Source organism: Copadichromis virginalis, linkage group LG7 (assembly GCF_057382275.1).
Source record: "Copadichromis virginalis isolate Kocher_CV1m ecotype Utaka linkage group LG7, C_Virginalis_male_GT1.1, whole genome shotgun sequence".
In the NCBI taxonomy this organism is placed as follows: domain Eukaryota; kingdom Metazoa; phylum Chordata; class Actinopteri; order Cichliformes; family Cichlidae; genus Copadichromis; species Copadichromis virginalis.
The window spans coordinates 67,025,795-67,053,514 of NC_140624.1; the positions used below are offsets into that span (position 1 = coordinate 67,025,795).

A 27,720-nucleotide genomic window follows, 5' to 3' on the forward strand; every position below is an offset into this window, starting at 1 on the left:
AAAATGTGACACTGCAGGTGAGCGGGCTGTACGAGAGGAAGTGGACAGCACTGTCGCCACATGGCCGGGTTCTCTCCAAATACTCCAGCAGGAACCTGGAGATTTTGATCATTCGGATCTCATATTGTCTCGTATTCTCTGGATGTCTGTCATTTTCTTTCTCTGGCTCCACTGCAGGAAATTTCCTGATTGAAGGAACTTAGTTCTTTAATGCATGTCAGAGGAACCAGGGCACAAACGAAGCAACAGGAGACAGTTTGACCTCAACATTGTGCTTATTCAGGGAACTTCCAGGGTGGGAGTGGCTTACAAATCAACATTTAGCAATGAGCTAATTTCTTAAATGGTAATGGGTGACATCACAGTGGTTGTGTCCATTATCAGTCTGTGCTTCTCACTAAGCGTGCACACAACACCAACTCTGAACGGCTTCAACATAACAGAGCTGTGTGTGCTCAAATCACTTCCAACACATGAGCAGCTGTTAGATACATCAGTTTCTTTAATATTTCAACAGTGCAAATTAAATCTGATTAATAAACACGACATGAGAAATACATTGCTTCACATTTCTGAATCACATCGTATTCATTGAGAACATTCTGGGATACTGAGAAATCACCTGAGAGAACGAGTTAGAAAACCTATTCAGTCTGATATGATGATTGTGATGGCGAGAGTTTACGACGACGGGGAAAAAAAGAAAGAAAAAGAATCTGTTGATGATCGTTTCCACTACACGAGCGTCAAAACATCTGTCAAATATAGAATCCGTTTCAGTCTCACCGCTACTATACACTAAAGTCTGCAAATATATCACAGCAAGGACGAGTCACACAAATGTCTTTTTTCTTCTTTTTCAAAATAAAACATCCAAAAATATTCAACATCTTACAAGATATCTAGAAGTTAAAGTCATACAAAGTGTGCAAATGTCAACGAACGCTCATGAGATGACTCCAAATGAAGGCACCATACTTTTAGATTCTACTCCATCACATGAACTGTGACCGTGGCGGCCTGTCCGATACCAAATTTGACTAAGACCCCCCCACCAAAAATATATATATATGGAAAAAATGAAAATAAAAATGAAACTACAAGCAAAATAAAACCCAGTCAGCAGTGATGGAGTACCAGTTCTGCCTTGATGCCATTTAACAACCAGCCCACATTTTGACAGACTTCAGATAGAATCTGAGCTAAATATGGAAGTCATTGGTGAATTTCTTGTGGTAGTTCCCATGATACCCACAGCAGTGGTTTCAACATTGAAACCAGTAATTCTCACACTTTTTGCAAAGGACACTGGTCCATTTCCCCCTTACTAAAATACATGGACCATCCAATGTTACACTCCCATTTAAGTGAGAATTTGGCAATGAGCTAATTTCTGTATGGCTAACACTTTGTCCTAACAATATATATATTTTTGTACAAGGGTTCAATAAATTGGCTAAAAAGGAAGAGGCTAGCAGTGATGTGGCGACCAAAGACCATCAAGACTCAATGACATTCAACTTTTTCAAGCAATGACTGGCAAAATAACCGCTCGGGGTGAGAAGTGGAAGGTTCAGCACTTTCCTCAACTTTGAGGCAAGCAAGTGCGCCGCCTACCAATGAGAGGGCAGGATAGTGCTGATTGATGAGAGCGGGTGGTAAATACATCCCCACTAGTGTTCAACCTTTGTTACCGTCTGCTCACTCACTGACATCCAAACAGTATGGCTCCTTAAAAGTCCTTCCACCTGGCTCTACCTCCTACAGTTCACAGATGATTACTACAAGCAGATGCATGTATGGAAGACCAAATTAATCAAAAATAAAAGACCTCATATATACATCTATGTTATTACACCTAAAATATCAAAATGCACATAATTTAAAAAATGACTTTTTTTATTTCCTTTACAATTAATTTAAAATTCCTTATGTTTTTTTGATTTTGTTTTGTTCATTTCAGTGGTATGTCCCAGGTCATTTGATGTGTCGCTTCCTCTCATCCTTCTTTCCTCTGTACTACACTGTCTAATCAAAGGCCTGAAAACCCCCAAATGAAACTTAAAATTGAATGAAAAGGAAAATCGAAAAACGGTAAGTTTAGGAAACAAAGATATGAATTAATGTCACAGTTTATGAAATGAAGCCTACATTTGATTTTAATATTTTTAACACTTTACTGAGTCATTATTTCATTTTTAATTTTGGCAGTTCTGGTCCTCCACAACACTTACTATTTTTGATATACACGCCTGTGTAAGCATTAAAGATATAACTAAAGTAATTACAGCAAGAAATGGTGATGCTTTCCTGGTGCAAATGTTTTTTGTGTTTAGAGGTACTTCTAAATTCATTAATTTAACACACGCAAAAAAAGGCAATTGCCAGTGCTATCCCTTTAGCCTCTTAGTAGATGTGTCTATTGTATAAACTTCAAATTCCTAGATGATTTTCAGAAAAGCTGACCTCTGACCTTCAGGTCAAGGTCACTGTGATTCAAACTTATACAAGATTTTTATTAGATACAGCTATAAAACTTGACTTCAGAAATTTGGTGTGATGACAATACACCATCAGCCTTTCACAGCTGAGGCATTAAGGCTGCTTATATATTTACTTAAAAACCAACTACACCCACAGAATGTAAAGAAGCAACTGCTTTGAATTTGTCAAACATATCTGTGTACTGTGTTGAAGCGACATCAACTGATGTTAAAACAGGCCTGTGCCGTTGTTTCGTGTAGTACCACAGGATGGCACAGCGAGTTACCCAAGAGCAGATTCCCACAGCTAACCTGGTAAAATGCAAATCGTCTAGAGGAAACGGGGCTGAGAGAAACGTTGGAAGTTTAACGAACAGCAGCACACATCTGAACATGTTTTAATACACCTGCTGTTAAAAAGCTGCTCCCTGGTGGTGACATTTGCAAATGGTAAATAAAAAGGGTACCTTTAAAGACAAAACAGTACCTCTGAAAAGGTCATTTTCACCATTTTCTGACATTTAACAAAATATTTGTAGGTTAAGAAGAATTTGACAGGTGAAAGACTCATGACTTCAAAGCCCTGACTACTATTAACACCTTCATCTGGTTACTTTTAATGAACATGGTCTCATTTTTCCCTCATTGTGAAACTCAGTCATGTTAAGTGTCTTTAAACATTCACAGGGAAACTTTAATACTCTTCTTTTTAGACAGTTCTGTAAGCAGTGGAGCGAAAAAGTAAAGAAAAAAAAATTACCTCTTGCCATCCATAAACCCCGAATCGCAGTTCAGCAATGATGGTGCACTAATACTGATAAGAGATGCATGTCACTCAACTTCACCGCACACCAAAGTTCAAATTCACAGAGCCACGCTCCTAAAGACATTTCAGCGAACTGTCACTAAAAACGAGGCTCAAGTCTTCCTCACAGAGGACAAGAGGGACCGTTCATCCTGTCGAGTATGACCTCAGCAGGGGGAAAAAATAAATAAAAAATAAGCACACAAAAGATAGATAACGGCACAAAAAGGTCAGAAGCAACACAAAGTGTCCATGTGCAAAAGTTCCCTTTTAAGACAGAAGAAGATGAAACTGCAACATAATCCAGGAAGCGGCTGTAGATCTAAAGATAACAAAAAGCATGCATGTCCTCCATTGGCTGGAGTACAGACGGTTTGTTTGGGTTTCAACCCAAGTCCATATTTCATCTACTATGACACTCCAAACTAAGACTTTATCAGCTATAGATCTCCAAACAAGCAATGCCTCCTCACTTTGCCCAAAAGTCTACATGAACCTGATGGCAGGTTACAGTTGGCACTAAAACTTTTTCTTAAATGGATCTCCAGCATCAGCCCAAGTCTGCAGCTCACATTAAACCTTAGACAGTAAATTTGTGAAGAGGTTCTCTGGGTAAAAACTAGGGTGGACATTTCTAAGCAAAGAGTGATGATTTCTCAAACGACTGTGTGCAGTTGTGGCTAGCTTGCGACATGTTAGCTCTACCTGGTGGACTTTGCAGTGGACTTACTTAGTAAAACAATTCTATACCATTCTCATAGAGCTGAATCACTGCCTTCCACGCCACTGCATCAATTCAATGTGTTACAGTAGAGGGTTTGCAGAAACTACATACATGGAGAGCAGAAGTATAAATCCACTGATATACATACACGTTTCTATGCAGTGCATAATTAAAGTCAATGAGCTAAAATAATTAACAGAAGACTCGTGAGCAGCTTCTGCTGAACGGTCCGACCTTTCCTACACAACATGAGCTCTGGCCGACCTTTAGTCTATTTAGTTGTTTAATGGTGACCACCAACTACGTCTTATAGCCATCTGCACATAGTAGTAACATGTTACAGTAGCTCACTAGAAAAAACAAAAATAGGGGAAAATATGTATTTGAAGATAACAGATACACTTAGAATTTAATAAGCATTCAAATATTTGAAAGCCATGGCCATTCCAAGCACAGCTGAAGGAATTTTCAACCCCTACTGGTGCAATTCCAGTTTGTTGCATCTTTAGGTTTTGTAATGTGCATATAGACAACGCAAAGTGACGCTGCGCTGGGTTAACTCGCTGAGAAACTAATGTACTAGTGGGAGAGTACTGAATCACAGGTGACCTCATTTACACACAGCAACAGTTATTTTATCAGGACATTGCTGTCTTTTTTCTATTAGTTCTACTAAACCTTTTGGGCTGTCTTTACGTAAAATGAGTCGTGTAAAAAGGGCACTAAACAGATACATTACAGCACTCGCCCAATATTCAGGCTGGTAACAGAGTCCATGTTGTAAGACGTTCCACGTGGTCGCTTGCTTCTACAGTTATTTCACATCTTAAAGCGAGAAAGAAAATCATCCTTTACAGGCTTGCATGTCTCACCAGTGGAATTACCGCCACCTGAAACACATCTGAGATGTCACACTGGATTTACACGACTAGGTTACACCTGAAAGGTCGTTTTCAACATGCAGCAGTGTTTTTGTGCATCCAGGCATACTTTGCTTTATTGAGTCGTCCATAAAAGGCAAACTCTAGGCTGAGCAATTGGGCAAACATATTTGCGATAACCCGACTCAATCTGCAATTGGTTTGATTTTTGTAGTTCAACTTTGCTCATCCAGCAAGTGCGTCCTTGCTTTTAGTTGCACTGAGCTACAGTTACGAGTTGTACCACGCTCTGGTGCTCGTCTTACTGAACCTGGGCAATAGCCCAAAATGATGCAGCCCTCCGAGATCAATTTTGCTGAATAAGTATTTTTCATCGGGAAATGTTAATCTTGATTTTAAGAAAAATAAAGAACACACAAACTATATATTTGAGTTTAAAAAGGCATTTCTGTGAGTATTAGAGACGTCACAGCACGGCTGCTACTTATACAAACATGGAAGAGCCTGTTTGGGGGTTAAACTATCAAGTTATTGTTTAGAAATGGGTGCTATCCTATCAGACATCCTTATCTGACCAATCGGGACCAATCTATTTTATGGACCAGATCGGCTTCTTAAAAGACATAAACGCGTTTTATTCAAGTTCAGAGACTTTATCATTATCCGTTCACCATTTTTCAAAGTTAAAATCAAATGTGGGCTCTTGTGGGGACATAACCATTTTAGCCTTTTGGTTCCATTAACTCTTATGCGCTCTCGTCTGATCTGCAGCAAACATCGGTGCAATGGGATTAACAGGAAGTGGAAGAGCTCCTACAGTGGCCGTGGTGCCAGCTGGATGCATAACGTGAACGTGCAACGGCTTTATAACCCTTTTGGACCTGTTGCGGACCCCTTCCCAACTCTCCGAGCTGCATTTTTGATTCCACGTGTGAACGAAGCTGCAGGATAATCTAACGACCACTGACACGGTTCTAGTATGACATCAATAATCTCCTGAGATCACCCGGTAAGAAATTCCCCTGATATAGAACAGCAACACGACGGTGTGGCACAGAACTGAAGCAGGACTATATCAACTATACAGCCAACACTATCACACTGTTATACCGAGAAGCTTTGCACACTACAGCAAAGTCTATTGCGTCTCCTATTTGGCGAGTATGAAGGAGGAAATCACGGCCAGGTCACATTTACAGGTCTGAAGAGGAAATACATCAAATTCTCACAACCACAAGTGGGGACAATAATATCCATGTGATCAGTCTACAGCTGCCCTTGGTTGTCTGTATGAAAGGATCCAATACTGTGGGAGGAGCAGAGAGGGCGTCGAGCAGCAGCTGAGCATGATGGGAAACAAAATCAGGTCCACGCCACTTTGCGTGAGATGGCCTGTTTGAAGCACTCAGGGTCAATGTTTCCGCCGGGCCGCAGCGCCCTCTCCAGGCTCACAAGGACGTTTTGGTGGCACTCTCTGATGTTGACAGGGTACTTGGCCCTCAGCAGCTCATAGGCAGCGATCAGCCTCATGTTCTGCTTCACCATCAGGTACTGGATGATGCATGTGGGCGCCAGAGAGTAGCCGTCCCGACAGTGGACCAGGACGCGCTTCCGCTTCTCCGTGGAGGCGTTGATGCACTCGTTGATGTCCTCGAAACAGCGCTGCTTCAGCGACGGGCCATCGCCCAGAGCGTCCGGCACATCTCCGATGTCCACTTTGAGGCGGGACCAGCTGTGGCGAGCGCCACGAGAGCAGGTGCAGGGTATGAGGCTAAGGGAGGGGGCCGATTCTCCTGGAGCACTGCTCATGTCGATGATGCTATCGATGTTGTTGCGGCACAGCGTACGGCCATTGTACGCTGCGTTTAGGTTGCCGACATAGATGTAATCGGTCACCTTGGAGATGACGGGCTCCGAGTATTGGAAGTGTTCGGGACCACTGGGTTTGGGCTCTGGCGTATCAGGGCCCCTCGCTCCGGCCGGCCCCGTGGCGGCTCTCCGGCTGTAGTTGCGGAGCTTCTTAGAGCCGGAGCGGGACGGCGGGTTGGAGTCGGACTCTGAGCTGCTGTTCCAGGGCGGCGAGAAGAGAGAGAAGCGGCTGGAGGACTTGCTCTTGTTGAGTATCTCCACAGGGCTGGACAGGCCGGAGCAGGACACTGTGGTAGAAGCAGAGGCGCAGAACAGGGACGCTCGTTCCAGAGAACCCGTGCTGCTGGCTGCTCCTGCACTGTGAGCCTTCTCCATCTGCAACACAGACACAAATGAAACATGGATAACAACTCTCACAGTAGGTTGTCACACCAACCAGACCTGAGAAGTCCATAGCAGTGCCTGCTCCCCCCTTCATAAAAAAGCCAGGAAACACAGATTCCTCAGTGCTTCCAACATATGATATGGACCCATTTGAAATCCTTTCTCTACACCCTTCCACGCTGCGAGGAGTTAAACTCCACATGGAGTTTCATTTGGATCTACTGAAGTAGAAATACAGCCGCAAGCTTTAAGAACCCTGTCACCTTTCTGCTAGAAAAAGAGGAAACTAATCAGCATCTTCTGTGACCTACCCTGCTATCAGATTGATTTATTAAGACAACATCCATCACCCAGACGCATCTGTTCTACTTTCAGTTTATTCAAATATTTTCAGCAAGATTTCCAAAATGTTCCTACTTCTTTTCATTATTTTCTTGTTGTTCTTTAATTGATTAATATAGTATTTAGTTATAGAAATAAAAGCATAGATGTGCCTATTTTTGTATGTGAACACTAGTCCACAGTTGCAAACTCATTCTTTTAGAAACGCCGTTTTTTTTTAATATGAAGATGTTTCAGGATCCAGATGTACCTCAACTCCTGCTGAGGACATAGCAGCAGATGTTTGTGTACCTGAGCTTTGAGGTTGTTCTTCCACTCCTGCGTCTCCAGAGCCTTGAAGCGTCCGCTGCTGTCGGAGGACACCGACACACAGAGAGGCCGGTGGGCTCTGGCAGGGAGCTGGGGGGTGAGGGCCACGGGCACGGGCACGGGCCTTGCATCGGCATGCTCGCTCCTACTCATCATTAGATTCGGACAGGAACCTGAAACACCCAGGAGGCCGCATGTGAGATCAAAAGGCAAACAACAGAACTTCTCCTCTCCAGTATTTGTGGAGACGACATGAAAAGAATTCTCATTCACAGACAACAGTTTAAAATTGTGTGTTACGTAGGGCTGCACGATTTTGCATAAAATGAGAATCACGATTTTTTGGTTTAGAATTGAGATCACGATTTTCTCACGATTTTCTTTTCCAATATAAATATTTATTGCACATCAACTTCGTAACAGTTGAGACTGAACACAAAAACAACAAATGTCTCACGTTTTGTCGTTGCCGCAAAATGTTGTACTGCTTGAAATTCCGTCTCCACCGTTGCTCGACGCTGCGTGTATAGAGCAGGTAGTGCAACAATAGAAAAATAGTTGCGGGACGGCACTGTGTAGCGTTTGTCTAGGGTGTTGGTTATTTTCCTAAATCCCTCGTTTTGCACAGTGTTGATGGGAGCCATATCTTTGGTCAGGTGATAAGTGATAGCCTCCGTAATTTCTTTGTGCCTGCGGGAGTTCGACGGGTATAGAGAAGCGCTGTATAAGGTTCCCGTTATTGATGTTTGGGTGGTTGACCGGGACGGATTTTCTCCTGTCACTTTCTTGGCCTTTACAGCTTCCTCATCTCTCAGGTGCTCTCCGTTGTTTTTTTCCCCTGCCAGTTGACTTCTGTATTGTGGTATAAGGCTCCGCCCTTGTCATTTGTTGAGCAGGAAGAGTGAGCGCTTGTTTTCATGCAGCTTATGTCCAGGATCAAAATGCAGTACAATCGTCATCTTTTACTTTTTTTTTCTTTTAAAAATCATTGTCACTTGGAAATGAGATCGCACATAAGTATGAATTGAGATCGTGATTTTCTAACGATTAATTGTGCAGCCCTAGTGTTACGGTACCATTTTCCCCAAATCTGCAAACACTCCAAAGGTTTAAAGTCAAGTTGAGGAATGAAGGATGAAACACTTCTCCAAAACTACGCTGTAGTTCATACTAGTTTTACACAGACAGTTTGTGAACTGAAGATTTGAAATCAATTATATTATTAGATTCATATTTAATTTAATCTACCTCTTTGCAGTTTCCTGCCTAAAACCGAGAGACAACAGAAGGTGTTTCTATCTGTAATAGTTTCAGTTTTAAATTGGAACTTCACTGTTTGCAAAGATACTATTCTATCTGTGCTAATGCACATGTATTCTCCCGGGCGTGTGCTTCTGTCACTCTGTGTGGGGAGAGTGGACGTCACTGCCAGTAAAGATGTTACTGCCAAGCGCACAGGAGGTCAACAGGACAGTTGGACAATGAAGGAGGGAAACCGGGTTCATAGCTCGATTTGTGGGTTTAGTACATACTTCAATTTCTTTAGAACAGATAAATACTTTGACTTTCACCATTTATGTTTATTAGAACTTTATATATTTAAAAAAAAAAATAACTATAAAGCCCGTCTGAGCTCAAACTGGACTTATGCTGCATATAAATTGACTTTGCCACCCCAGCTGCAGACCATGAGATTCTGCACAACTTTTACAGGTTTGTATCTTACTTACATCCATCAGAAAAAATGTGGAACGTTATTCAAGCCCAGGACTTGTTCCTTCTGTTTGTCCACAAGTTTGAAATCAGGAAAAAGAAGGCTGGGATTTGCTGCTCCCTCCTTTTAAAATCTGCTAATCAACTAAATCTTAATCAGCTGGTTTTTAATGACCTGGAAGTACCGTTAATGACACCTTGTGAATAAGGGAACTTCTGCCCATGCAGGATTTGACCTACCAGCACATTCTGAGCGGGTGATGGACTGAATCTGCAGTGTGTTCTGGGTTTTCAGCAGGCGGTGGAGAGTTCTCAAAGTACCTGCGCACAGACAGAGAGGTCACCTTACACAGAACTTAACAAAACACAGAGGAGATATTTTAAAAAAAGGACAGCGGCACCAGTCTTACCGATCCTTCCGTTCTGCCTGCAGGGCACCATTGGATCCAAAACTTTGTGTGCACTCCGCTCTTCCTCTGCATCCATGTTCCGCCTCCTGCAGGGAGAGGCGCATCATAACCCCGGCCCTTCATCTTTTGGCAAGCCGAGCAACACATCAGCTACATCGGGCAGACATGGCTTCAGATAGTTGGCGGTACCGACACCCGAACGGCTGCTAGCATCACCGCCTAGGTTAGCAGCTAACGAAAGAGCTAGCCATCCAGCCAGCTGGTCGGCTCACTGTGTGTGAGTCATATCGTGGAGCTGGTGGAGGCTCTGACCGTCAGGTAATCCTAGTGGGGAAGCGAAGCTGCAGCAAACCAGGGCTCGCTCACGACAGCTTGACGACTAGAGCCATTAACCACAGTAAACCTTAAAAATCCCCGGAGCGTTAGCGAGCTAACCGTAGACTGCACAAGTATCCGTTGCTCACGGCTCGTACACGGGTGGCACAGCTCCATCACACGAAACGACAACAAGAACATGCACACGATATTATGCGTCCATCTGCCGCCACACAACGCGGGTTAACGTGGATGTTAAACGCCGTAAATGTGACCATTTATCCGGAGCTTCAGTGATTAGCTGCCTGGCTAACCAGCAGCAGCATCAGCACCGTGAGCGCGCCGGCTTCAGTCCATGGGAATTGTTGTCCTGGGATTGGCCTTGCAGGATTTACCCCGCTTAATGACAACCTTTAACCTTTAAACAAATACGAATGCGTATTATCTGAGTAAATTATACGGTGTATTTGCAAAACTAGATTAACAGCAAGCAATTATACGCAATAGAAATTCCCTGCGAGACAAAACCCGGGGACTAAGGAACGCAAATTTTGTAGGCTTTCATTAAATTGTGACTCCAGTGAGTCCCAGGGCAGTGGGAAAAGCAACAACAAAAAACCCAAAGTAACCTCATAATCTTTTCCAATTCACTTTCTAAAAAAAAAACCTTAATGGAAAACATGAGCGGGAGAACTGCCAAAATCCTCACGTGAGCTGACTTCAAAATGCGCATCCTACTTCACTTCAGTATCCCCCCCCCCCCCCCGTGGCCCTCATCCTCTTCTGTAGCTTTGCTACCGAAAGGCGTGCTTATGGGTATTTTTCACAAAATCTTGGGAGACATATTTAAATAATTCACGCAATTCTGATTCACTTTGCGGCATGCCACAAAAGCATGTCTGATTCTGCTTTGGCTTTGTCCTGCAGCTCTTCACTCAGCCCTCACACTGAGTCTTCGGAGCTGAGCATAATTCTGCATCTGTAGTAATAAAACTCACCGAAACAGAGCAGAACTGAGCTGGAATATTTTCTCAGCAATGCGCACGCGCTGATGGACTCATCATATTGAATCTGTTTTGAACCAAAGTGAAATGTCTGTCAAAACGCACTAACGCGACTGCTGGAAACCGATACGTGAAAAGAGCGATGCGCGCATTTACGCGTGTGGCACAGTAACATTCCTTTCATCAACACACTTATTTACAATATTATGCGAAATATTATTTACAGTTGTTCTGCACGTCACACAGGTCAGCTGTTACACTTAGATTTCGGTGGAATAGTTTCTAATAGCAGCTCCTAATAGAAGAGTTATCCCTTGTATCAAAATCACACCTGAAAGGACTTGCTGTTTTCAGGGAGATCTGCGCTTATAATATTATTCGGTTAGTGTATTACACACTTTCATCCCGTCTACTGGTTTTTGAACCGCTAATTTTCCTCGCTCTTTGTAGAATCATTGGATCATTTATCACTGAAAATAAACTAGTTGAGCCGTCTTTGTCACCGTTGTCTGTCTCATAGCATATATAATTAAGTAAATCATTTTTTTAAATATTGTTCTTGCTGTTGAGTGATCCATTGTAACTATTTTGTTCTTCCATGCGTACTATTTCAATGAAACGCGCAGATATTTTGTTTAAAGGCTTAGTTGTAAATGTCGTTAACCCTGAACAGGTTACCAGTGAACTAGTCTTTGTTAGGTGCTTAATCTACCAGTAGCTCATTGTACCATAGCTTTCCTTAAGATCTATTAGATCTATTTGACTATTTCGTTCTATTTTTTATGTAATCCAGAGTATATTTTGTGGTTGTGTCTAGTTAAACAAAGACAAAACCTTACAAAAGAATTAAGGATTAAAGATGGAAACATTCGTTTAAAGTTCCAAATATTTCACTAAATAAATATAAATTCACATTTATGGCAGAAATGGTCAGATGACGTCTAAAGTGAAGTCTGTAGCATAAGTTTATTGGATCTACTCACCGTGTGTGTGTGTGTGTGAGAGAGAGAGAGAGAGAGACGCAGGCTGCAGCTGTTTCTCAGACTCAATGACTGAAGCAGTTTCGTCTGAAAGCAGAGTTGATCCTGTTCTTCTTCTTCGTATGCTTTAATTGGATGGTCTGGGCTTCTCTTCAGGTAACCTGGTAACCCACCGATCTGCTGATGTCACTGCTCTCCATAATGAAGTGTGAGTGTATCCAGCCGCCTTTGTCAATAAGCAGGAGGGTAAATTCACAGGAGATAAGCCGGACAATGAAGGCCATGGCTGGTTTAAGCTGATCAGGAGACACTGAATTTCTCGCAAACAGGTGATTCCAGTTTATTCTCCAGTTTACTTTTGCACCTTTATTAACAATTCATCGACTTCAAACACAGATAACACTGATATTTTTTTATTATAGAATGAATTGTTATTCAAAATAATAATTAAAATGTGTGGTATTTTGGGTACATTTTAATTATTACTGAAAAGGGATGGGATTCATCACCAGTTAGTGATTTTAATAAGCACGAATGTCCACCACTGGAACAGAATATTGACACAAAATAAGAAAAAGAAGATTGTTTTTGACTCGAGGCCCCTTAGCAAAATTCTGAGAGCTACATTAGTTTAATTGTTACGTTATAGGTGAGTCTGAAGCAGATTAGGAACCCTTTAATGGATCATTTTCATATTTAAGGCCTTTGTTAAGGAGGTAAAATATAAAAGCTGTCCCATTTTGACTCCTGTGGATCAGAATTTTTGTTTGTTTAACTTCATTTATTTATTACCTTTATTGGATAGGAAAGTGTAGTGAGACAGTGCAGGAGAATGACACAGAGGAAGCAGCCCGGCAGACACTCAAACCCAGGTATCTAGCCTTCTGTACTTCAGCACATGGGTCACCTGCTCAACCAGGTGAGAGAAAGTGAAACAGAGAGCAAATTCACACCAAGTACAAACACAACAAATGGCATGATGGAGATAAAGCAAGGAAAGTAAATACACAGAAGCCACTGTAATTAAAAAGGAATAAATGACAAAATACTGCATGATGTTACATTAAGGTATAGAGAGAGAGTTCTTGCATTAGTGGCTTAGTGTAAAGCAGGGGTCCCCAGTCCCAGTCCAGGAGGGCCGGTGTCCTGCAGGTTTTAGATGTGTCCTTGATCCATGACAGCTGATTTAAATGGATAAATGACCTGCTCAACGTGTCTTGAAGTTCTCCAAAGGCCTGGCAATGAGCTAATCATGTGATTCAGGTGTGTTGACCCAGGATGAAATCTAAAACCTGCAGGGACACCAGCCCTCGTTGACCGGGATTGGGGACCCCTGGTGTAAAGGTTTGCAAATCCGTCTAACAAGTCAAAGATCGCTGCTCGGAGAAGACACAAATCCCCCATTTTAGGTGGAGTGAGTAAGATTTTTGTTGTAATTGCAGCAGAGTTGAAGGAGGATGCTGCTGAACACACTTTGCTGTTTGACCGGTAGGTCCTTTAGGGGATGTGAGGTGTTGTCCAGTATGTTCAGCAACAATCTTTGCCCAGGAAACACCTGTAGGGGCTCCAGAGACCCCAGAGCCAGGCCAATCCTAATCAGCTTCATCAGCTGGCTCTGTTGCTGCTGATGCCCTAACAGAAAATTGCACTAGTAATGACAGGTTAGTTTGAAAAATGTGCGGCAATATTTTTTTCCGACTTGTATTCCTTCAACTGATGTTCCCGTTATTCATTAACGTTTATTTTTAATGAGACAGAATAAAATCACTAATGCTCAGACTACAAATGTGTCCTTCCATTGTCATCTCAGTGTCATCTGCAGGTGACAGAAAGTGGAGAGAAGATCTTGGTGTGTCCTTAAGTGGGTGGGACATTTACACTTCAAAGAGAGCTTCCAAGCTTCTTGGCTCGTCCCTATCAGGTCTGTTGAGCCTTCACTGGCCTCCTGTAAATCACCCTCTGAGGTAGCAGCAATATAATGTTGACCAGTAAAATACAAGCCCGTAGATCATTTGTTATTGAAGCTTATTGTGATGGTACACTCTAGCGGCTGTGGTAATTATGACAAGAGCAAAGGAGAAAGTAAGTGGCGATTGTAGGGGGATGGATGGATGAACGAAAGAAATTAATCAGTCAATCTAGGGTGACTTTCTTGAGCTCGTTCCCACTCTGATAAGGATTGTTCTTCCTTTGCCCTGTGAACCTACAAGCTCTTGCTTCCTGAAGTTCTCCAAAAAATACTACTGAGTTCTCCGAAGGCCCTCTGGGCTTTTCACACAACCGGAGAACATTAAGGCAGGTCCTTTGACGATGTGACAACATAACAATTGGGATTAAAGGGTTGTAGAAGTTCAACAGAAGGTCCTCCAGGTGCTCTGCGCCATAGTGCACCTTTAAAAGGGACTGTTGAGATTAGGGTCCTCGTAAGGTCTTGGGAGCTTTGCAGAATAACCTTCAGAAAGGTCCCCTGAAGGTGCTCTGAAGGTTTCCCGAAATAACTTTCAGGGAACGTTTTCTGAAGTTCCCTTGAAAGTTCTGAAAAAAGAAATCCTCTTAAAATAATTATTTGTATTCAGCATTGTAAGCAATAAGCTAAACTCCATCGATTGTAGTTAAGGTTTGAAACGCTGCGAGATGATGGCGTCTTTTTTTGTCTTGAACCACAGAGCAGCCCGAATCCATTTTAGACCCATCGTCTTACATCATGAAGCCATATCGCTTCAGCTGATCCTGGAGAAACATTAAATATCCAACAAACAAACAATCTGTAGCTGAAGCGTCTATATCACTCAAAGCCAGTATCTTCTAATGTTTTCAAACTTTATTAGAGGTAGGGTCATTTTTGCTTATGAAATCAAAGTTTCAAGTCAACAGAGGCTCGTCGTAGTTGATGTTTTAACATCAGATGCTGACAGAGTGAAAATCTCCCGTTTTGTGAATGCACTGAGCTGTGCATTCACAGAGCATTTAATGAGGACGGTCTCTGGAGGCCTGAGCCAGCAGGAGAAGGCACCTGCTGAACTCGGCTTGATTGAGCTCAGTTTTTGTTTGAGTCGTCGTCTGTCAGGGGAGACGAGTGAGAGTTTCAGACTTGTTTGTCCATAAACGATTGTTTCTAGCTTTTAGATCATATTCCAACTGTGTAGAAAGTTAACAAGATCTTTTCTTAATAAAAACATATAGAGTTTTTTGTGTTTTGTAGACTAAAATACATTTCACTTTCAGTGTGTTTACATAAGAAATAACGATATGCATTTCCAGGTCCATTAGTATTTAGAAACCGGCACAACAACTGCAATTTTGCCTTTGCCTACAGGGGATTTGAAATCAAACAGTGAAGATGTGGTTGAAGTGGAGAAGTTCAGCTTTAATCCAACGGCTTTAACAAAAATATTGCATTAAGTGTTTAGGAATTACACCCAAGCTGCTCTGCTGAATCGAGCTCGGGTAACTGACTTGGCGAATTGAAGAATATCCCCATTTCTTTGCTTTGACAAACTCGTGGGTCGCTTCTTTTGCAGTCAGCCTTGGGTCATCATCCTTTTGCACTGTAAAATGTAGTCCGATCGGTTTTGTAGCATTTTGTCAGAGTCTGATCACAGAGGGTGGCCTTGAGTGCCACCCAGTGCTTTGCAGCGTGTCCTAAACTTTCTGTATTTCCATTCAGTAAGACATCTTTGGTTTGTAGACCTTGACAGAGATACTCCTGCCTCCTTAAGAGTGGTCCTGGCTTGGTAAGCTGTTGTAAAGCTGTTGTTTTTAACCATAGAAAGAATTCCACAACCATCAGTTGTCTTGCATGGTGTTCACAGTGCTGCTGAGCTGTTGACATTTTTGTACCTTTGTTCATACGGTACGAAGAAATATAGTACTGCCCCAGACTGCATGCATGAACAAATGATGAAGCTCTGGTTATATTACAAAACACAAGAAAAACACACCTTTATACTGATTAGTACTAAGAATTGCAATTCTACTGCTAGTAGTAATAATCTTATTTAAAAAATGACTTATTTATGTCAGCCTTTCTCCTGCTTTCCTCCTCTTCCCTCTTTTACAGCAGCATCACTCCCCGTTTCACTTTGAGATAAACTTGTTTCCTTATATAGAGAAATAAGTGTGATGGTATGCAGATTGCAGACAGCCAGCACAAACGATGCCGGTGCCCACTCGTCATGAATCTGGCAGAAGTTTCACGTGCGAGCTCGTGTCTTACGCAGGGTAAAAACATTTACTGAATGAGGCTCATTCAGAAGTTCAAGACTTGGAATCAACTCTTTTATCCACTTCATTTGTCTTGGAATAATGAGTGAACATATTGACTGTTTGATTTAAAATCCACCATGTTGTTGTTGTACTGAGGGAAAGTGTGTACTGAAGCTATGGACCTAACTGTATTACTCAGTACAGCTATCTTACAGAGGCTAAACTGTGTTTATAAAGCAAAAATAAATGTTAGAAAATATATTTTAGCATGTTTTGATTTGATACCAAAATAATAATTACAAATCTTAATATACAGTAATCTTATTCAATAATTTCCATATCAGAAGAACAAAGGGAGAAATGGTTATCAAAAATATTTGAATCTCTCTTTTTTTTTTTTAAATGGTTTCATTTAGGGTACCACTGCTGAGCGCTTTCCTTCATTTTGCTGGGGATGGGGATTTTCTTTTTCAGGGTTAGAGTGGAGTTGACCTGCTCGGCCGACAGCAGGCTGTGCCACTGAGCCACCGGCCGTCGCGGGTTGGACAACATGTCGGCCCAGTGCCTTAGTTGGTTCCCTGTGGCATCACAGCCCAGGTAGATCTTCCCTATCGGATCATTCCTGGTCACGGCGTCATGGTCCCACACCGAGACCACCAGATTCACCCTCTGAGGAAAGAGATTCAGATTTAAAGTCGCCTCACTATCAGCGCAGCATTAAAGTGGTAGTCTTTAATATGGGAGACAGACAGTATCTCTACTTTCAAGATTAGGCTTCAAACTTTCCTTTTTACTAAAGCATATAGTTAGGGCTGGACCAGGTGACCCTGAATCCTCCCTTAGTTATGCTGCAATAGGTGTAGGCTGCTGGGGGATTCCCATGATGCACTGAGTGTTTCTTCTTCACCTACTTTGTATTTATACACCTCTCTGCATGTAATTAATAGTTATTATTAACCTCTGGCTCAGCATGTCTTTTATGCTGTCTTTCTCCCCTCCAACCAATCACAGCAGATGGCCCCGCCCCTCCCTGAGCCTGGTTCTGCCGGAGGTTTCTTCCTGTTAAAAGGGAGTTTTTCCTCCCCGCTGTCGCCAAAGTGCTGCTCATAGGGTCACAGGATTGGGGTTTTTTTCTCTTATGTATTATTGTAGGGTCTACTTTACAACATATATAGCGCTGAGGCGACTGTTGTTGGGATTTGGTGCTGTATAAATAAAACTGAAAAGAAGTGAAGTAAATTTTTCCACAGGGATGCACCAATCCATTTTTTTTAGTTTGATGTGATACCTCAAGTGTGACTGTGTGCTTATAATAAGTGTCAGTCTTATAACAGTGTTAAACTAAAAAGCTGCCTCCCTCACTGCATACAGCTGAGGATCATCCCTTTATGTGTTAGGCTGCATTAGGCTCTTCTTTGAGAAAGGAGCTGAATCCCTACACCAGAGGTAGAAAACCTTAAAGCCTTCAGTGTGTGATGGTTTACAAAAGTGTGTGCGCCATGTTCATCAGAAAATCACAGCCACTCAGAACAACAGTAAAAGAGTAATTATCAAACATGTGAAAGTGGCAGGAGTCTGTTTCCCTTCTCAACAATGCGGCATGTATTATGTAACCACTTAGACCAGGACTGGAAAAATAGCAGGTTGAATTTTATTTTTATTGACACAGTGTATGCGTCAGCCAGTGCAGAAGTATAAATGTCAGGAGAGAGGAAAACATTCTCAAGTTAGTTCAATCCAGGATCTATGCTGATATATATTCTTTATATTCTAAACCATCATCACAAAATGTCTCCAGAATTACTGTTAAAATGTTTTGTGTTTATGTAAAATTAATATCGATGACCAGTCTATTGTTTCAGATCGTCTCAAATATTGTTAAAGATATGCTTCAGCCAGGATGTCGTTACACTCACCTGGATTTGATCCAGTGACACGTCAAAGACGAACGATTCGTTGAAATAAGGGTTCAGCGTCTTCTTTTTGATAGACGTCTTTTTTTTCTTCCACTTCCTTTTGTCCAGAGCTAGCTGCATCTTCACATAAGGATCTACGAACACAGCATGGAGGAAAGTCACTCGGAGCACCTATAAACTGTATTTCTTCATGCAGATGCATGATGCCTCCATAAAATACCTGAGAAGAATTAATGGGGTAAAATAATAAGGTAAGCAGGAATCAAGAAACATGAATATTGTAACAGCTGTAACAGTATTGATGCAATCATGTCTGAATTGCATCAATAAAGAAATTTTAGATAATCATCCTTTTAGTTAAGATAATCCGTTATGACTTTCTTTAAATAAATATACAGCTAGATGTTTAAATTAAACATGGTCAGCACTTAAGCATTACTGCTCAAACCTGTTTAAGAAGACAGTTTGTTTAAAGGGGGAGGAGCTAAAAATATTATGATAAGATGCATTAGACCCCAGTGTAAGATAAACGAAGCTGCTGTAGTCGAGTACAGCTCCCACAATATGAAGATGGAAATGACTAAACTTCTCCAATCTTCACTGTTTCTGTAGTTACTGCTGTCAACCACTGTGAGGCAGTGTTGTCTTCTGTTACACCTCCAGTGATCACCCGTTGGTTTAATGGAGAGCAAATGTGTTCTTGGATTTGCTGTAAATTAGCACGCTGGAGCGTTTTTGAAAAGTTACATTTTTGATTAAGATCCCGTTTCAGTCTGACCTGAGGATCCGCCAACATCCATGCTCTTCAGGTTTTTGGCCTCCAGGATTACCACAGTCAGCTTGCTGGCAGAGGGAACATAGCGCAGGGAGAAGCAGATCTCTCCTAGATTTTCTTCCTGTAGCACAAACGTCATACAGAAATCTGTAGTTCTGACAAACTGAATCAGCTCTGATATATTTCAGTAAACTGAAATGAATAAAAATGCAAATAAAAGGAGGAAGCTGAAGGAGAAAGTGACCATCTACCCATTATGAGAGCCTTGTGCTAGTGACAGTACAAAATGATTTAAATAATATTCACATTCCTCTTGGATAACCTGCAAAACCTATAATGTTACTAACAAGTATAAAAATAAGAATAATACGTTTTATCTTAAGTGCCTTTCAAAATATTCAAGGTTAGAAGAGTTTAAAAAATTTAAAAAACCAAGAAAAATGTCAAAGTGAATTAAACAAATATGCAGTATATAAAAATCATTAAGAACAGAGGATGCATGTGACAGGTGGAAGATGGTCAGAAAGAGTAAGTCACTTTAGAGAAATGTGTTGGGATTTGAAAGTGGAGAGAGTCAGGCAGGAGATGTCAGGTAGGAGAAAGCATCTGATGACTCTAACCTGAGAGGAGGGGGGAACCGAGAAAGGAGAACCTTTTATAACCTGGATTTGGTGCCAATGAGGGGGACCTCAGTTTTAACACTATTCAATCTGATAAAGTTCCTGGAGACCCAGGATTTGATTTCCTTGAGGCAACGAAAGAGAGAGGTGGGTGGGAGGTTTGGTGCACAGGTAAAGCTGGGTGTCATCAGCATAAAAATTGAAATTAATATCAAATTTACAAAAGAGAAGAGACCAAGTGGAAGTAGATTATTAATAGGAGAGGTCCCGGGACAGATCCTTCAGGAAGTGTCAATCGGTTGTTTTGAGATTTTTGAGTTGAATGAAATTAGTTTCAGGATGCATCAGTGATTCCGCTACAGGCTAGTGTCTCAAGAAAATGTATTGGGGTATAGTATAGAAAACCAGAATAGATTTTGACAGTATGAAGAGAAGAGTAAACAAACCAAGCTTGAAAAACTGTTAATCCTGCCATTAATCCAACTATTGGTCCCAGGAAGCAACATGACTGCTTTTTCTTTTTGAATGACACAAGAGGTTTGGATTAGGAAACTGAATCCTTAAAGAATATGGAAATACATTCGACAAAAATTGATTAAATCCTTCCTAGATGCCACCACTTGGACCATGAAGAATAAGGAAATGTGTGAAAGCAAACCTCAAATTTGGCGGGTGCTTCCAGCTCCTGCCACTCCTCGATGATGTGATTCCAATCAACATTGCAGAGCTGCACCCGGATCTCGCCGATGATTTCGTGTTTGGAAAACCGGTTAAAGTCAAACACTTTCATCACAGCTGTCGACTTCGTGAGGGTAGACTTTGGTAGCTGGGGGCATATAACTAAGGTTGGAAGCTCTTTCTTTTTTGAGGATTTGCAACATTGACGTTCAACTTCAATAATTCACCACATACACAACAATTTTTAATTATAACTGTTTTTTAAGCAAATGCAACTAAACAGGGCAAGTCACCAGGTCCTACCTGGAAGGTGAACTGCTCGTTGAAGACAGGGTTCAGCGTGCTCCTGAACACTTTGGTTTCATAGGTTTTGCTCTTTTCGGGGAGGATGTAGACTCTGACATATGGGTCTGAGGTTCCTCCGAGGTCCATGGCCATCAGGCTGCTGGCTTGTTTGATCCCCAGTTTGAGCTGTAAAGGTCGACAGGAAACAGATGGATATTGACTCCTACCACAGCTGAAAACTAAAGAGGAGCTGAACAAATTTCACACATTCAAATGTTTAAAATAAGAATGCAACATTATAGAAGTGCAACGCTGCATGAAAGGTAAACAATTAGACATTCATTTAATCACCTCAGACAGAGGCCCATCATATTCCAGAGAGTAGAGCAGCTTTCCTCTCTGCTTTTTGGTTGAGCCATAATCAACATCTGCCACATCTAGCTGAACCTGTCAGACAAGCACAGGAAGCACATTAGCTGTCCAAGCCTTTTCAGGGGGTAAAGCCATGTTAAACTTTTAAACTAAAACTGTTGTATACTTTTAATTAAAAAAATAAAATTATGTCACACCCAGAACCAAATAAATCCAGAGTAACGACACAACATAGAACATCAAGTCTGTTCTTTGAGTCTGAAAAATAAAGTCATGTGGTGTCCTAGTGTGCATTACATCTAAAGGACAGCAGGGGTCACTGGAACTATGCTAAAATTACTCTACTGCTCTACTTGATCAATAACTTAAGTGAACATTTTCCTGATGAGTTTATGGCATTAATTGTTAGTGTCAGGTCTTATTTAACATAGTCTCATGTTGACTCAACGGTTTCTCTAAAGTGCCAACCGCATGTTCCCAGTGACGTAAAAATACAGGTTGTGCGTGCCAGTTCCTAACACCTTGATTGTAGTTTGTTGTGGACATGGACAACTGGAGACCCAACAACGAGTAGTCATTCCTGTGGCACATGCACAGCTGTAAAGTAAATTCTCCACAGACGAGTCAGTGGCATCGACCCTCGCAGTTACCAAAACGTTATTTCACTGAGCGCTTTCAAACCTATCAAAAGTAAAATCGAGTCAAAGGTTCTGACCAGTTGTTTCTTGACCCAAAAAGTAACTAAACTGTTCAGCAACTAATATCTGTCCAGTTTACAAGGAGCCTGTCATTAACCAAGGTCTTTTCACAGGAATTCTTGAGGGTTGGCAAAGCCCAGGAATACCTTAGCATGCTGAAAAGTAACACGTGAGACATTCCAATGGTTATTTCCATCTTTTATGTGTAGTCTGTAGTGTGTAGTTATAATCAGTTCAGTGGAAATAAAAAAACAATAGAATACATTATGTTTTTGTGTTGTGTATCAGTCAAATTTATATCAGATACTCTGGCCTCTGCCACTCACCAGGGCTGTGGTTGTTTTTCCATTCACCGCCTTCAGATCGATCTGCTCGTTCTTCTTCTTTTTCTTCTTTCCTTTGCAGCAGCACTTGATGCAGACACACAGGCAGCAGAGCAGAATCAGCAGACCGCCAGCTGCAAAGATGGTGTAGATCGCCCATCGAGGCACTGTGGAGATAAGACGAGTCCACATTATCTCACCAACAAAGACTGATTCTGTAAACAAAATGTCCATTTTATTCTCATTGAAAATCTATGAAAATATTTGTTCCTTTGATTAAAAGTTGAACATATGAGCTTTATGGTAGAGTTAGATATAATGGTAAACTGATTACACATTCAGTTCACATTAAAATTATTTCTTTGTATTTGCAGTGACAAATCGTGCCAGTGTTTAAATCCTTTGATGTCCCAGTGCTAAAAGATGGACAAAACATAATTCATCAGAAGATAAATATAAATAATTTCTTTGGACATAATATTAATTGATTGAGTATGTTGAGAATGTAGTTTAAAGAGAATAATTTAAGACCGGAGATAAAACACTCTGGAAGCAGCTACGTCTCTAAATCGTACAACTCTATGCAGATGACACACTTTTGTGTGTGACTAACTTTAAGCCTCTGAGATCAAAGTCATCATTAGTGATAACTTTGACTCTAGATTTTGAAGAATGGCTAAACGGATGTTTTTGAAAATAAGAATAGGTTTTGATGCATTTCCAAATATTCATTTTCTTGGCCTCCTGATTACCGAGTCTTCAGAGACCAATTAAAAGAAAAAAGAAAAATGACATATTCAGATTGCAGAGGGTTCAGATTGAGGACATCAACAACGATGACATAAGAGACTAGCTTGGTTGTGCAATGAGCCTATGCACAACTTTGCAGAGCATCGTATACATGTAATAACTTTGTGCTATCATAAAAAATACGTGCAACAATAAGTTTGTGTGCTGCTCTTGTTTGTGTTGTTGTTGGTCCTTTAGGCAGTAGAAACTACAACATCTAAGTTTTAGTGAAATTTCAAGACACGTTCCAAATAACAGCTAAACCCAGGCATCTTATATTACAAGACACAGCATACAGCAGAACCAGGCTCAGGGAGGGGCAGCCATCTGTTTTGACTGGTTGGGGAGAAGGGGAAAGAAGCTATTATTGAGACCCTTCTCATCATTGTGTCTTTCATCAGCAGCAGGGGGAGATCACTAGCATTTGTATCTAACTTATTTGCTCACCTGACAAGATCAAAACACATATTTAACTCTAGTTATCCTTTGGCTACTTGGGAAATAATTCATTACTCACAGGGTATCCGGTCGAGCAGGCCATTGATGAAGGCAACAGCTGGGTCGGCAGTGGTGTTAGTATATGTGGAGATGAGGGTGGTGGGGTGATCTGTGACTGTGAAGCTTTTTGCCTTTGATAACAAGTTAGATTTCACATGGGAAGAATGTTGTGGTGGAAGGATTTTAGACATGATGAAGAGGATGAAGATTTCTGGAAGCAAGAGATGACAAATGTTTACATGTGTTAACAAAAAAGTCTCTCAGCCTTTGTGCTTAATGAAAAGTGGAGGGAATGGCTTCCCTCAAATTACCACAGGCTTGATAGATATGAGTCAAAGTGACCGCATGATGCACGTGCAGTCACTTTAAAAACACACACACACACACACACACACACACACACACACACACACACACACACACACACACACAGTCCAACAAAGAGACGGTGGGTGGAACCTAAAATCTCAAATTTGGACTCATCAGACCAAAGCACAGATTTCCACTGGTCTAATGTCCATTCCTTTTCTTTCTTGGCCCAAACAAATCTCTTCTGCTTGTTGCTTTCACTTAGTCGTGGATTCTTAGCAGCTATTTGACCATAAAGACCTGATTTCCGCATTCTTATTACATTATATTGTATGGTAAAGACCCTACAATATTAAAAAGCCATCTGCTGCAATTGATTGGGTGTGACAGGCGACAGCTCATTGGTTCCTGAGGTGAAAAGTCGCCTGCTATCGTCCAAGAAAGCACCTAGTTAACAGAAATCCTGACCTTTTATTTATACACTGAGTTGATTTTGTTCTTAAACATATTCAAAACTCGCCACTGCACTATAATCTTATAAAAGTGATTTGTAACTATACCACTGGTGATACCCTGTGGTCAGATTACAGAGAGACCATGGTTTTACAACCTGGTCAAAATATCACCTTTTAACCCATAAAACTTTTCAGTGTTGAGATATTTTTGGACTTTAAAGGAAGTTTCCCAGCAACAGTGACGTAAAACAAATTTCAACAAACATCAGAGCCATCAAACTCTGCTGATACGACTGAGTGGAATTCCAACTACGGCCCTCCACCATGAACAAACAGCAGCAGCACATTAAACCACGGTCTGAGTCATGCTCCGATAACAGCACTCCACACAATGCTTCAGTACTGTTTCTCTTTGTAGAAATACCCAAAAGCCAGGCATACATACTGAATTTACTTCTGCTGCCCAACTCCTCATCCTGATGTTAGTCCTTCACAGTCTGTGATCTAATTTTCACCCTAAAATTAAGCCTGGAAACCAACTTTTTTAAACATGTTGCTTAAAACGCTGGGTAGCGTACATGCAAATAGTTTTAATGGCGATCCATTAAAACTATTTGCATGGACGCTACCCAGCGTTTTAAGAACTGTTTTAGCAAGTGTTTTAGTGTTTTAGACCATCGCAGGGTTTCTGCAGCTTAAGGCAATTTAATTTAAGACTTTAAAAACAATAACAAACCTTTTTTTTGCCACTCAGAATGAAAATTATGAACAAATTAAACAACAACTCAACTTGAAGGAAAAGAAAGATAAATTCCTCTGAGTTAGAGATACAACTTAATATTTTTGAAATGTTTGAAAGATTGAGTTAAAACATTTAATATTAACTCAGGCCTTATTTTAACAGAACAAATTCAGTGCTTAGAAATAAATTTTAAGCACCAGCAGGATCCTTGCTAATCATCAAAGTTAAACAATGACAAACAAACAAAAAAGAAAGATTTCTGCTCTCTATTATGGGTCAAGCACTTAAAAATTGGATTCTCTATATCCTGTCATACAAATGATCACATCTCTTGTGAAATCACTAAGAATAACGATTTGAAAAAGGCAAAAAAAAAAAAAATTAGGATAAAATAAGTATTTTACTTACTTATGATGAATTTAACAAAAATTTTGACATCCCTGCTCAGTCCATACAGGCGACTGGCGAAGGCTGATAGTTTTCCGTGCTTTACCACTCAGATTAAAAAAAGTTCGGTTGAAGAATAACTGAAGAGGAAGGACGGACTCTCTAACAAAGGGACTTTTCCTAAAAACAATCTTTAAACTGCTGATTAAAGAGAGGAAACTTCTCCTCCCTCCAGCTACATCCACTCTGTTTTCCCCGTAATCAGAAGGGGAAACACAACAAAAGCTTCAAAACCAGGATTTACCAGGGGACAGGCCTTCTTCTAATCTATATACTTAAACTGTGGAAGTGCTTAGTGGCAAAAAGTCCACTTACTGTACGACTGAAGCTGAAAAACTAAAAGAGCTGTACTGACAGATCCCTTTATAAACAACGATAGACCTCCTTTGGTGAAACAAAACTCGTAGCTGCAGCTCCAGGGAGTCTATCGTTGTTTATAAAGGGATCTGACAGTACAGCTCTTTTAGTTTGATAAGCACACATGCAGGTCAAATTACATGATAATAAATAAAATTCTTGTTGAAGAGACATAACAGACTACATGGCCGTCTGTCAGCAATTAAAGTTTGCCGTCTTTCATGATTATTGTGACATCACTGAAAGGAGAATATACTGAAGCCTTAAAAACTGCTGTTCCTCTAGCAGACACGAGGCCAGGGCTGCCACCAAGGTGGGGCCAGAGGGGCTCCGGCCACCCCCCAAAATTTGCTGGAGGTGTCCCTGCACGAGGCTGGTGACAAATGTTACCGAATTTAAAAAGCATGTTCACAGCCTGTTACATTTTTTTTTTTTAAACAGACTTTGGATAGTTTCCCACTTCATAAAAACAGTGCTGATGATTTTTTTTAAACATCACTGAGTGAGTTATTGGGCTATTTTGAGACACAGTTGTTCAGATGAAGGCAAATTTGGAGCTTCAGGCTCCAACAAAGACCATGGTGATGACTAAAACACAAATATTCAAGCTTTGAAATGAACAGTCCAAAACCACGGAGTGGCATCATGGAGGCTACTGAAAGTGAGGACAATAAATGAAACTAAATTAAATCTTGCCCAGTTATAGTCAGAGTGACCAAAGTCTCTGAAAGCTAAAACACTGCCTTTTCTCTCGCTCCTTCAAAGATCAGTCTGAGAGTTAAGATTTGATCTCAGGGTTAAAGTTGGAATTAGGTTTATGTTTGGGTCAAAGTCTGGCCCTAAGTTTCAAGGGTTAAAATGAGATGTAAGAGTTCCAGGAATTCATTAATGTAAATGAATGATGAACATGCCTGTGTCTGGGGAAGGCAGAAGTCTCTCTAACAGTTAAAAAAGGTTAGCCAGAGTATGAGAACCACTCATCCAGACAGGCTCAAATTTAACAATGCACTTATTCAGGACTCACAAGTTTCTAGCAGATAGGATGAACAGCGGTGTCCTAATAATCTGAAAGATTACTTAGATTAGTACAAGAAGATTACCTTTTTACAAGATAACTAGTGTCTGATGTTGTTCTGCTATTATTGAAAGGGAAGTATTTCTAAATATTCTATAATATGTCTCAAAGCGATCTTTGAAAAGTTGAATAAGGAGTGTGACAAAATGTGAAGATTTAGAGACGTGCAAGAAACGAAGACAAAAAAAAAGTACAAAAAAGGAAAAGCAAAGGAAGAAAGGACATGGACAGGGAAAGTTTATGACATTGGGAGGGTTACATGGAGAAGAAGAAGAAGAGAAAAGAACAAATAGAAGAAAGAAAAGGGAGGCAGAGAAGAGTGTGAGTGGTGAAATAAAGAAAAAACTAACACAATTACAAGAGCAGGGTAGAAAAGAGCAAAGGAAACAGGAGGAGAGAAATGAAATGGGTCGAGCTTTCAAGATGAAAGTTTAAGAGACAAAATCAGAGAAGAAAATAATTTATGGGTAAACTAAGAATGTAGACATAAAGCACATCCCAGATTCTCCGATGAGATCCCAGAACAAAAAAGTAAAGAAGGCGATCACAGAAACAAGAGAGAAGAAATGAAAGAAAGATGGGCGAATCCAGCTAACAGTGAGTGTGTCTGTTATTTTCTGCAACTGATACAAACGTAATTGGACTTTATCAAACACTGACATTTCCCCTGAGACTCAAACAGTCACATAACACAAAATTTTAAAAAAAAGAAGAAGAGAAGAATAGAAGCAGCAACAATACCCCAGTGTAACGAGGACTTTTCTCTTCTTTTACTTCATTTCTTCTCCAGTTGTTTACGGGGCTGTTAAACAGCTCGAGCCTGCAGAGTCTACGACTCCTCAAGCGTGGCTAATTCAACCTGGAGCAGCCGCCACACCTGCTGAACACACACAGAAACAGTAGTCAGAGTTTAAACAGAGGTGGAGTTAGTGAAATGCTGCTTACTTAAATAAAAC

At 40.9% G+C, this 27,720-nt stretch overlaps 2 protein-coding genes and 1 long non-coding RNA gene across 5 annotated transcripts; 1 reads left to right on the forward strand and 2 right to left on the reverse strand.

Moving 5' to 3' along the window:
- Positions 1 to 484: 484 nt before the first annotated feature.
- On the reverse strand, positions 485 to 10,013 carry LOC146706669 (uncharacterized). Its single transcript, XM_085464882.1, has 4 exons — positions 9,921 to 10,013; positions 9,751 to 9,831; positions 7,780 to 7,970; positions 485 to 7,137 (listed from the first exon to the last, which is right to left on the reverse strand). The coding sequence occupies exons 1-4, from the start codon at positions 9,994 to 9,996 to the stop codon at positions 6,256 to 6,258; spliced, it is 1,230 nt and encodes a 409-aa protein (XP_085321008.1). The 5' UTR covers positions 9,997 to 10,013; the 3' UTR covers positions 485 to 6,255.
- On the forward strand, positions 9,794 to 22,387 carry LOC146706670 (uncharacterized). Of its 2 annotated transcripts, XR_014921595.1 has the most exons (8): positions 9,794 to 9,849; positions 9,944 to 10,238; positions 12,376 to 12,548; positions 13,025 to 13,091; positions 13,712 to 13,880; positions 14,030 to 14,140; positions 18,450 to 18,592; positions 20,347 to 22,387. It is a non-coding gene; the product is annotated as an uncharacterized LOC146706670 (long non-coding RNA). The 2 variants fall into 2 exon arrangements; XR_014921596.1 differs by lacking the exon at positions 9,794 to 9,849 and having other exon boundaries at positions 10,176 to 10,238; positions 22,175 to 22,387.
- syt8 (synaptotagmin VIII) lies at positions 15,004 to 27,604 on the reverse strand. Of its 2 annotated transcripts, XM_085464880.1 has the most exons (9): positions 27,506 to 27,604; positions 23,399 to 23,590; positions 22,096 to 22,259; positions 21,051 to 21,146; positions 20,718 to 20,885; positions 20,395 to 20,562; positions 19,120 to 19,237; positions 18,342 to 18,475; positions 15,004 to 17,094 (listed from the first exon to the last, which is right to left on the reverse strand). In XM_085464880.1, the coding sequence occupies exons 2-9, from the start codon at positions 23,568 to 23,570 to the stop codon at positions 16,834 to 16,836; spliced, it is 1,281 nt and encodes a 426-aa protein (XP_085321006.1). In that variant the 5' UTR covers positions 23,571 to 23,590; positions 27,506 to 27,604; the 3' UTR covers positions 15,004 to 16,833. The 2 variants fall into 2 exon arrangements, with proteins under 2 accessions (XP_085321006.1, XP_085321007.1); XM_085464881.1 differs by lacking the exons at positions 23,399 to 23,590; positions 27,506 to 27,604 and adding an exon at positions 25,294 to 25,430.
- Positions 27,605 to 27,720: the final 116 nt, after the last annotated feature.

Excerpts from the sequence above, each read along its gene's own strand:
- LOC146706669 (XM_085464882.1), bottom strand. The coding sequence starts at position 9,996 with ATGGATGCAGAGGAAGAGCGGAGTGCACACAAAGTTTTGGATCCAATG. Across the intron at positions 9,832-9,920 it reads CAGGCAGAACGGAAGGATCG|GTACTTTGAGAACTCTCCAC; the intron begins GTAAGACTGGTG and ends GTCTGTGCGCAG. Across the intron at positions 7,971-9,750 it reads CACCCGCTCAGAATGTGCTG|GTTCCTGTCCGAATCTAATG; the intron begins GTAGGTCAAATC and ends TGGGTGTTTCAG.
- syt8 (XM_085464880.1), bottom strand. The coding sequence starts at position 23,570 with ATGTCTAAAATCCTTCCACCACAACATTCTTCCCATGTGAAATCTAAC. Across the intron at positions 21,147-22,095 it reads GAAAAACAACCACAGCCCTG|GTTCAGCTAGATGTGGCAGA; the intron begins GTGAGTGGCAGA and ends CTTGTCTGACAG. Across the intron at positions 19,238-20,394 it reads AAGCACCCGCCAAATTTGAG|GAAGAAAATCTAGGAGAGAT; the intron begins GTTTGCTTTCAC and ends TTTGTGCTACAG.